This window comes from Gymnogyps californianus, chromosome 5, assembly GCF_018139145.2.
Source record: "Gymnogyps californianus isolate 813 chromosome 5, ASM1813914v2, whole genome shotgun sequence".
Lineage (NCBI taxonomy): Eukaryota > Metazoa > Chordata > Aves > Accipitriformes > Cathartidae > Gymnogyps > Gymnogyps californianus.
The window spans coordinates 41,053,980-41,063,460 of NC_059475.1; the positions used below are offsets into that span (position 1 = coordinate 41,053,980).

At 41.5% G+C, this 9,481-nt stretch overlaps 1 protein-coding gene across 5 annotated transcripts in view; it reads right to left on the reverse strand.

Moving 5' to 3' along the window:
• The window catches only part of HECTD1 (HECT domain E3 ubiquitin protein ligase 1), a 64,096-nt gene extending 55,581 nt beyond the window's left edge, over window positions 1-8,515 (reverse strand). For all 5 annotated transcript variants that reach the window (XM_050898399.1, XM_050898398.1, XM_050898401.1 and 2 more), the window contains exons 1-2: window positions 8,462-8,515; window positions 5,907-6,204 (exon numbers count right to left, since the gene is read on the reverse strand). In XM_050898399.1, coding sequence (XP_050754356.1) covers window positions 5,907-6,046 — 140 coding nt within the window. In that variant the 5' untranslated portion in view covers window positions 6,047-6,204; window positions 8,462-8,515. The remainder of the gene's footprint in view (window positions 1-5,906; window positions 6,205-8,461) is intronic.
• Window positions 8,516-9,481: the final 966 nt, after the last annotated feature.

A 9,481-nucleotide genomic window follows, 5' to 3' on the forward strand; every position in this document is an offset into this window, starting at 1 on the left:
GCCTATGACAGAAGAGAGGATGTCAATTTAGATGACCTAATCTTCCTTTCCGGCCTTTGCAACCATTAAGATTCTCAAAATGACTAGACAAGGCTAATTAATCGCCGTGATACCCGTGACAATGAGGCCATAATTCCTGTTTTACAAACAGCAACCAGAAAGACGTTAGTGTGTTAAAACTCTTACCATTGCAAAAAAAACAACTACCCAACAACAAAAAAAAGCCTTAAAAATCAGAAATTGTTCTAAACATTATGCTGTAACAAGATAGCTCCCTGAAATATACAGCACACACCCCTACTTCCATCTCAAAAAAAACCACTCTAAAGGATGTTGAAGATCCCACTATATTGGAGTCCACTGAGTGAATAACTCCAGTGCTGGCATTTCACTGCTGCCACACCCTCTGCCTTCATTAAAAGGCAAAAAAAGTTACTAGGAATCACATGAGTCTTGCCATTGTAAGGCTTACAAAATTTCATTTATTGAGAGAGATGTCTGTATTAGTCCAAACCAATAATTCACTAAGAACATATGCTTTGCATGGTTTAAAATAACGAAAACTGTAGGTTATTGTTGACAGCAATACTTATCCTAATTTACTCATGGCTGCACTCCAGCACAAAACTGAAATAATGGCCTTTTTTTTTTTCCTTAAAATAACAAAACAAGCAAATCTGTAGGGGACACAACATGAAACCACCTTGATACGGATAGAGCTGCCCTCTCAGCCTGTTAGCTTTACCACGATTGTTAGATGTGTTAAAGGGCACTTTACCACTGTCTGAATTACAAAGATGCTTTTAAAGCCAGCCCCAACTTTAAAAATAGGCCTGAAACCCACCACTTCGGATTCCTATCTCTATCTCTACAAGAAAAATTGTTTTTCCCTCTACATCTAATTTTGATTTACTGGAATTATACAATCCTGATAAACACAAGAGCCTGTAGTTTTAAGCAATCAGGTGGAGGTAAAGCTAAACTGTTCCACATTATTCTACCACGGTCTCACTAGCTCACATCAACAGAGTCTTTGGTTCACTGGAATTTCTTCTTACACTTGTTATTACACATTAGCAAATACAAGGTAAAGATATACCTTTTCCCTAGGGAATACATACTTAGAAAAGAACAAGGTTTAATGTAAATTAAAATAAACATATTTGATCTAAAAAATAAACTGAAAGGATTTCTATTTTACACCCTAAATTCCGATCCTTTGTATAATTTTTGTTTTTATTTGTCAAATAAGCTGATAACTCTTGATAATTCTTTGCTGACTAAATCTGTTAATGCTAAATATACAGAGGTGACTTAGGACACAGCCAAAGGGGAAGATATGCTTTTTATTTCTGAGCTTTAATAAGGCCTATTTCATCTGTTCAGTGTAGAAAAGATTTTACTCAGGTTTTACTTTACTTGTTATACTACTGCCTTGTTCTACAAGTTTTCTTTGTAATTAAGGAGAATAATTAAATAACATCTTCCTTGCTAAATACTTGTACTCCGGCAGACAGGGAAAGAAAACAGCAACACAAAGCCCAGATCTGGGGAGTTCTCATTTTATTTCACCAAAAATAAAGTGAAACAATCAGACGGGGCAACAAAAGATAAACTGAAACACCTATGTGGAAAAAGGCTATATTAATAATGTGAGATTGTAACTAACAGCCTCTATATTGTCTTTGAAATTACCTGTAACAATTTAAACACTGAAAATATAATTTCAATTATGTTTATATAAAATGCATACTTAAAACTCCTGTTAAAGTTGACTTAACAGCACACAGTTTAACTACAATTTGGGACTAACACTTATAATCACAATGAGTTTAGCTATTTTACTCCAATTCAACTACTTAACAGAACCATTTCTATTCACTCATTAAGTTTCTGCAGTTCAAGCTACTGGCTTTTCCTGCTGGTAAAATGTTAGCCATTCTTCATGCTAAGTGACTAACAGTGTCTGTGACTCATTATCACCAGAAGATGAATATGCCGCTGATTTTTGTAATGCTAACATATGAGTAACACTGAAAAGAATTTAATCAGATGTAATATGTAAATCTGGGGAGAAGTAAAGAAACGTCAATTATTTGGCACCACTACCTGTTATTGGTTGCGCACCATGCAATCTGTTGTGATACTGCTAGAACTCTGCTGGAACACTACAAAATACACCACCGTACATTTGTGCCTACTTCCATTTTTCTGGTTTGATCTGAAACACTAGTTTCAATATCCATTACTCTTGTACAGAAAGAAATTATTAGCTTTAAAAATTTTTTAGCTTTTAAAATTAAAGCTTTAAAAAAAAACCAAAAAACATTTCCTTGAGAATATGTTTGCAAAGTAACCCTATTACTTGACTGCAATAATGAAGTACAAGATTTTGAATCCATCATTGCAATAGAATCATAGAATGGTTTGGGTTGGAAGGGACCTTAAAGATCATCTAGTTCCAAACCCCCTGCCATGGGCAGGGACACCTTCCACTAGACCAGGTTGCTCAAAGCCCCATCCAGCCTGGCCTTGAACACTTCCAGGGATGGGGCATCCACAATCTCTCTGGGCAACCTGTTCCAGTGCCTCACCACCCTCACAGTGAAGAGCTTCCTCCTTACATCCAATCTAAATCTACCCTCTTTCAGTTTAAAGCCATTACCCCTTGTCCTATCACTACATGTCCTTGTAAAAAGTCCCTCTCAAGCTTTCCTGTAGGCTCCCTTTAGGCACTGGAAGGCTGCAAAAAGGTCTCCCTAGAGCCTTCTCTTCTCCAGGCGGAACAACCCCAACTCTCTCAGCCTGTCTTCATAGGAGAAGGGCTCCAGCCCTCTGACCATCTTCGTGGCCCTCTTTATACTTTTTTTTTTCCCTCCAAGTTTGTGATCTTTCTTTGCTAAGTGAGACTGTGTATTGCCCCTAACTCCTTAAGAAATCTGAAAACAGTGTTGTGCTTTTAGGAAAAGCATATAGCATTCATGTCAGTATTTTTCATGTGTCTGTTTCATAGCTTTGCCCGTCCTCACCATATGCAGCTTTTAATCACCAGATGTGCTTCACTAAAATGATGAGCTTTTTCTTAGCTTACATCATAAGAGCAAGTAATTTCTTATGTAAAAGTGGACTAATACTTAATATTTAAAGTCACTCACTGATCCCTGAAAAACATCATATTTCATTCTCCAAGAAATTGACTGTTTCAAGATTCCACCTTCCATCTTCCAGTTGTTGAATTCCACAGATGAAACATTTCCTTAAAGTTTTCTTAGTCAACATAATTAATAGCAATAAACAATTCCAAGATCTTGAAATAACATCTGCACAGCATACAAAACTTTGGGAATGCCCTTCTTGCTTAACAGAAGAAAAAAATGTTGTAAAGTCTAGAGTCTGGTTTTCTTACCAACAAAAAAATATGTCCACATTATAAATCAGGCACACACTGAAACCATTTTCAAAATTAGTTCCTGAAAAATGTGTTTGGCAACCCTTCTGTCACATAGTAAGTCTCCTATTTAGACAAGCAATAATTCCTTTAAAAACATCGCTGAAAAGCAACTTTAAAATATTATCAATGATTATTTTAGTTATACTCTCTCAGCACATGACAGTTTTGGCTACTTGAATTGTCATTTGGAAAGATTTTAAAAATACTTTTCAAGACATCGTCTATTTGTTAGAGAGTTTCAAAATAAAGTCACCCTGAAATGCAGGCTGTGATACCACAGGCACCCAAGACAATCCACTGAGAAGTCCTCCACTGAAGACTGTATACCTTTCTCTGCTTCTCCCATATTTCCAGTTACACAGTTCCACCTCCAGTGCTCATCAGACACCTCTATGATCTGCTGTAATTCACTGTAACAGCAGAAAACTAGCCATCTTCTTCAGTGGGTTTAAAGAGCAGCTTGCTCTTTTAGTGAATTAAAGGAGTCCAGTAAGCCCTGACACTGGCATGAAGCAAGAATATGGTTGGGAGGAATAAAAACGGTGAGTGATAAATGGGAAGAAGTAGCTCTCCCTTTTGAAGGTAATGAGCTACCATGTCAGCTCACGAAATACCGTGGAACCATATCTTCTGTATATTCACAGTGCCAATCAAAAGTACCAGTTTTAACTTTATTGTAAAATCACTTCAACAGGCAGGGAACCTTGATAACTTTTTCCCAATTTACAGTTTATTCTCTTCTGTTTGAGGGAAGCTTACAACAGCAAGAGATCAACAATGCAGAAGACCAGTAAAATTAAATTATACCAAGGCTCAAAACAAAAATTAAAATGCCAAATGGTATTTTAAATGTTTCTTCTTTCAGACATAAAAATTAATTTTAAAACCACAACACTGCAACAATAGAGCATTCATTATCTATACTTCAAGAAAAAAAAGCACTTGGACCACTCATTTATATTGCGATGAAAGTCTGTTCTAAATAAAATGCATAAAACCCGCAAGTCGTTTATACTTTAAAAGTTGACATTTCATTCCTGATTCTCAAATACCCAGAAGATATCCTTACAACTGCTTATGCCCAAACTTCTACTTCTGTTCTAAACTGAAGCAGGAAGTTCATCTAGATTTGTCAGAAAAATTCATTCTTAACTACCAAATTCTTTTCTACAGCAGCAAATTAAGAAGTCAGTAAATCAGCTTTTCTGAAGCTGAAAACAGAGTGCTCCACCAGTATCAGTACTATGATGAACAGATAGGGAAGTCAAATGCATCTCCCTACAGTAAGTCTCTTCCAAGCCAAAATTTTACTTGTAAGCTCGTCAACGTCAAGATCAAGCGATTTCAAATTCTAAAGCAGTGTACAAAACTGTGCTCACTGTTACGTAACTACTACAAATCCAAATTTGATCCAATGTAGAGATGTATTAATTTTACACTCACTGTAATAAAAGCAGTTGTGAAAGATCTTAAGAGAGAAGCCCGAAACTGTTCTCTTCTTCAGGGCTACAAAACTAAACACTGTAACAAACATCTATCTTCTTAAATGCTTGTAAACCCACACTCCTAAGAAGCAGGACGTATCAGAAAGACACTAGCCGTACTCTGAGATGCAAAAGAAAGGAAAGTGAGAGTAATGAAAAAGACAGAAAAGAGGAGAGATGCAAGAGCATCAAAATCAGAACTGGGGAAACAAACAAATTAAAAAAGACCACCAAAAAAATGTAAGAGACTTCAAATTTAAAAGTCATGATTGTTTACACTTTTGCTACCTCCTTTCCATACTACTCATGGGCCCTCACAGGAAGTAGTGTAACACATGCACAGCAACACTATTAAGTAATAGAAGTGATTACATCAGCATTTTGTGCTGTGAGAAATATTAAAAGGAGTGAGAACAGGGACTGTGCTATATGAAGTGTACAAATGCAGTTGAGAAGGAGGGTGGCATGAACAGCAACACTCTTCAAAGAAGGGGCAAAATATTTGTGTGAACAGTTGTTAATATTTGTGACTTTTGTTTGGATTTACAGAGCTCAGAAAAAGCTACTATATCTCTTCAGAAAAGTGCTGCAAGAGTATGGATGCTTAAATATATCTAGGTGATCATTATAGTTTTAATGCAAAAAAAAGGTTTTCTCTACCATTAAAAACAAAACAAAACAAAAAAACCCCAACACTTCCACATGGTAACTCTGAATACACTTCTTTAAATTAAACAATCAGATCATGTGTCAGAACAGGCACTGCGGATCACTCACATGACACTACATTTTTAATCAGACAGCAGTACTTCACACAACATTAACAGAAACTCTTCGTTTCAGTGATCTACACTCAAGTTCAGTCTGTAAAAACATTTCTGAGGCTGAAAGTTTCTAGGAATGTTAAATGTTATATACAGCTACTGAGAGAGGAAAATAACATTCCACAAACGAAAGCCAAAACTACTTACGTTTCAAAACAGCGATCCACGTTGTCTGACATCAGAAGTAGCATGCATAGCTGTTCCAGTGCTATTAGCTGCATATCCCTTTCATCTCCCTGCCCCATCTGCAGCCATTCCAACAAAGTGTCTGGGTCCACATCTGCCATGGTTTTGTTTTTTGGTTGTTTTTTTTTTTTTTTTTAAAAAAAGCCACCTCCACTTAAGTTAAGAAGTATCAAAAATATCCTTTAATTGTTCAAGCCAGACTAACTTGAGCACAATTAATATCTCTCTTCAGCGAGCCCCAGGCTTTTGCAGTTTTCACCTAGAAAGAAAAAGTAAAAAAAAAAAAAAAAAAAAACATCATCACAATCTTGTCTTAAACTTTTGGGATCTGCTCCTCTCTAAAATACATAGCATATTTTTGGGCTGACATTAAGGAAACTTCCACATATTTGATCAGCAATTATTTTTTTTTCAAGCTTTATATGTGAGTAAACAGTAATGAGTTTGTTCCATTTCACTGGAAATAAATCTCTAGTTCCAGCTGACAATCAAGCAAGACTTAGTGCCTACTCTTATTTAGGATAACTCAAAATTAAAACTTAAGGAGAAAACCTGTGGTTAACCCTTTTGTATATTCTCAAAGCTAATATAAAGACAAATAGTATTGTCTTGCCTATCCCCTTTCCTTTAATATCACTTTATAATGAAGTGTCCAACTTTCTGAAAGATCGATTACCTCCTCACTAAAGTATTCAAATATAGAAAGGCATCAAATGTCACATTTTAAATACCAACCACAAAACAAAAAAAATTGAGATGTACAACTAAAGACTTGCAGAATCTCTGCAAAAGTTTTATTAATCCTTCATCTTTCAAAACAGCATTCAAACATAAGGAAAATAAGCTTTTTAAGTCAAAGGATAAAAAAGACAATTTAAGAATCACTTCCATTTTCAAGAGTTAGGGGTTTGTTCGGGTTTTTTAGAAAAAAATGTATCTAATTCATAGCTTTAAAAAAAATGCAGTGAATAATTCAAATAATTCATGTACATATAAGGAAAACAACATTATTTGTTGGTCCTATGCCATAGTTGTACATGCAAGCTGAAGACCAAAAAAGTCCCTTTAAAATGTTAAGGGATATTTTTGACCTACGTGCTTGCTTTTTACTTTGTGTTTTACTAACAAATAGTCAAATTCACCTCCCATGCCCAAGAGCACAGCAAACATGACTATTTTCATATAAAAACTAAAAGGTTACAAACAAATCTCTCCAAATTAAACATACAAGAAAAAATTGACTATTTTTTAAATATAGCTTATAAGAAAAGAATTAGTTTACCAAACTCATAGGTAAATATGAAATGCTGGACAGTGTCCCCACAAATTGAGGGGGGCAGGGGGAAGAAGCTCGATCTGGACAAAGTCTGCCTACTTGTTTACTTGCTGCTAATGAGTTAATAGTTAAAAACTAACTCCATCAAGGGCATATCTACAAAAGGGAATCAGAAATTGGCATTATATGGAGAAACGTACACTGAATCAGCAGTGCTGTTTCACAATAGCTTTGAACTCAAAGATGTGACAAAACAAAAGTACCACAGATATGTTTTTTTTATAATTTAGGACCACAACTACTTTACAGATCACTCAATTACTGCTTGCCAGTTATATTTTTTTGGTATTGCTGCAGTATTGCTGTAAAAAAGTAATTCAAATGTTACTAAATTCATTTTCTGTGCTTTAAACAATGTCTATGATCCTCTGAACTGTTTACAGACTGTATTTCCTGTTCCAAGACTAAATAAAACTACTTTCAGCCAGTACAAGTGGGATCGTATTGTAAGTATAGTATCTCTCCTTAACGCGACTAAATCATTAACTTCAGTTGGGGAGGGAGGGGGGGGAAGGGGGGAAAGAAAGGATGAAGGCAACAGAAACAAGAAAATTAAGAGACAGTGAAAGTGGGGTTTGTTCAATACAGGCACCTGCTGTTCCACCCCAGATGGGCTCTAACCAGACGGAAACGAACCACCGAGCAGAAAACAGAGCAGGGCGAGAGGCCGGGACTCCCAGGAGAGCCGCACCAGAAAAGCGGCCAGGCCGCACAGCCAAACTCATCCCCCACCGCCCGGGCCTACACACACACCGCACACACACACATCAGACGGGCCCCAGACCAGCGCGCGGGGATTTGGGGCCCCCTCCCCACACCCGGCCTCCCAGGGAAGGGGAGCCCTCGCACTGCCTCCCTCCTCCTCCTCGCCGCCCCCGCGCACAGGCGAGCCGGCGGCGTGAGGGGCTCCCCGGCAGCGCCGCCCCGCTCTGCCCCTCAGCCCCCACACAGAGACGTTCCGACACCCGCCACCTGCCCTCTTCCAGGGCCCCGGCCCGCAGCCGGGCCTCCCGGCCCGCTCCCTCCAGGCCTGCCGACACCGACCCGCCAGGCCCGGGCAGCGACGCTCGAGTTCCTGGAGAGCCGCAGGCCTCGCAGGGTGACCCGGCCTGACGGCTCAGGAAAGGCGCCGTCTCCCCAGCGCCAGCACAAGCGGCCCCGCACCGCCCCCGCCGCTCACCTCAGCCTCCCGGAGCCTCTTCACCGGAGCCGACCCCTCCTCAGCGCCGCGGGGAGACAGGGAGAGAGGCGAGGAGGCGGCAGCGGCCCGAGCCCCGCAGCAGGCGACAGCCAGCGGCATCCATGGCGCTCCGCCCGGCACGGGATTGGGTGGGAGGAGGGGGAAGGGAGCCGCGCCGCGGCCTCGGGGGGAGGAGCTGGCGCCGGCCGAGCGGCCGCTGGGGCGCTGCGGGAGCGGCCCGGCCGCCTCCCGCCTCCGCGGCGAGGCCTCGCCTCACACAAGCGGGCGAGCGCTGGCGGCACGGCGCGTCTGCCGGCCCCGCTCCTCCTCGTGCCTCCGCTGGCGGAGCCGCCGCCGCCGCCCCCCGGCCTGCGCCTGCGGTGCTCCCCCTGGGGCCGGCAGCCTCCTGGGGCAAGACGGAGCCCGCGCTTCCGCACCCGCGTCTGGAGGGGCCGGGGCCGCTGACCCAAGCGCCGCGGGGGCCGCGCTCCCCTCCGGCGCGCCGTGCCCGGCCCCAGCTCAGCTCCCTCTGCCTGAGGGGAGCCTCGGGCCCGGCTCCTCCGCCCGGGCCCCGCAAGGGCCTCCTCGGGCAGCCGGCAGCCTTGCGAGCGGGGTCCCGGAGCCCCCGAGGGTGCCCGGCCGCCCTCGAGACGGCAGGAGCGGGAGTCGAGGCCTGCCCAGCGTGTCCGCCGGCTCCCCCCAGGCTTGGGTGGCCTTTCCCTGGCTGCATCGGGATTTTATTTTTTATGGTTACAGGTCATTTTATTTCATGCTATATTCGGGTTATTTACTTCAATATAGTATTTATTATATTTACGGAGGGGGGGCTTGAACCTTGCAGGGCCCACTCTTGGAAACACGTTCATCCACCTCCAGCGCCTCCATGAAAGGGGTGATGGTGAACGGATTTAAACGTCTTAGTGATGGGTCTTTCAGAGCAGAGGTTTTAACTTGCCCTTATCCTGTAGTGAATTTGAGATACTGCAGCTATACTGTGTAGCTTGAGACACGTTTTGCAGT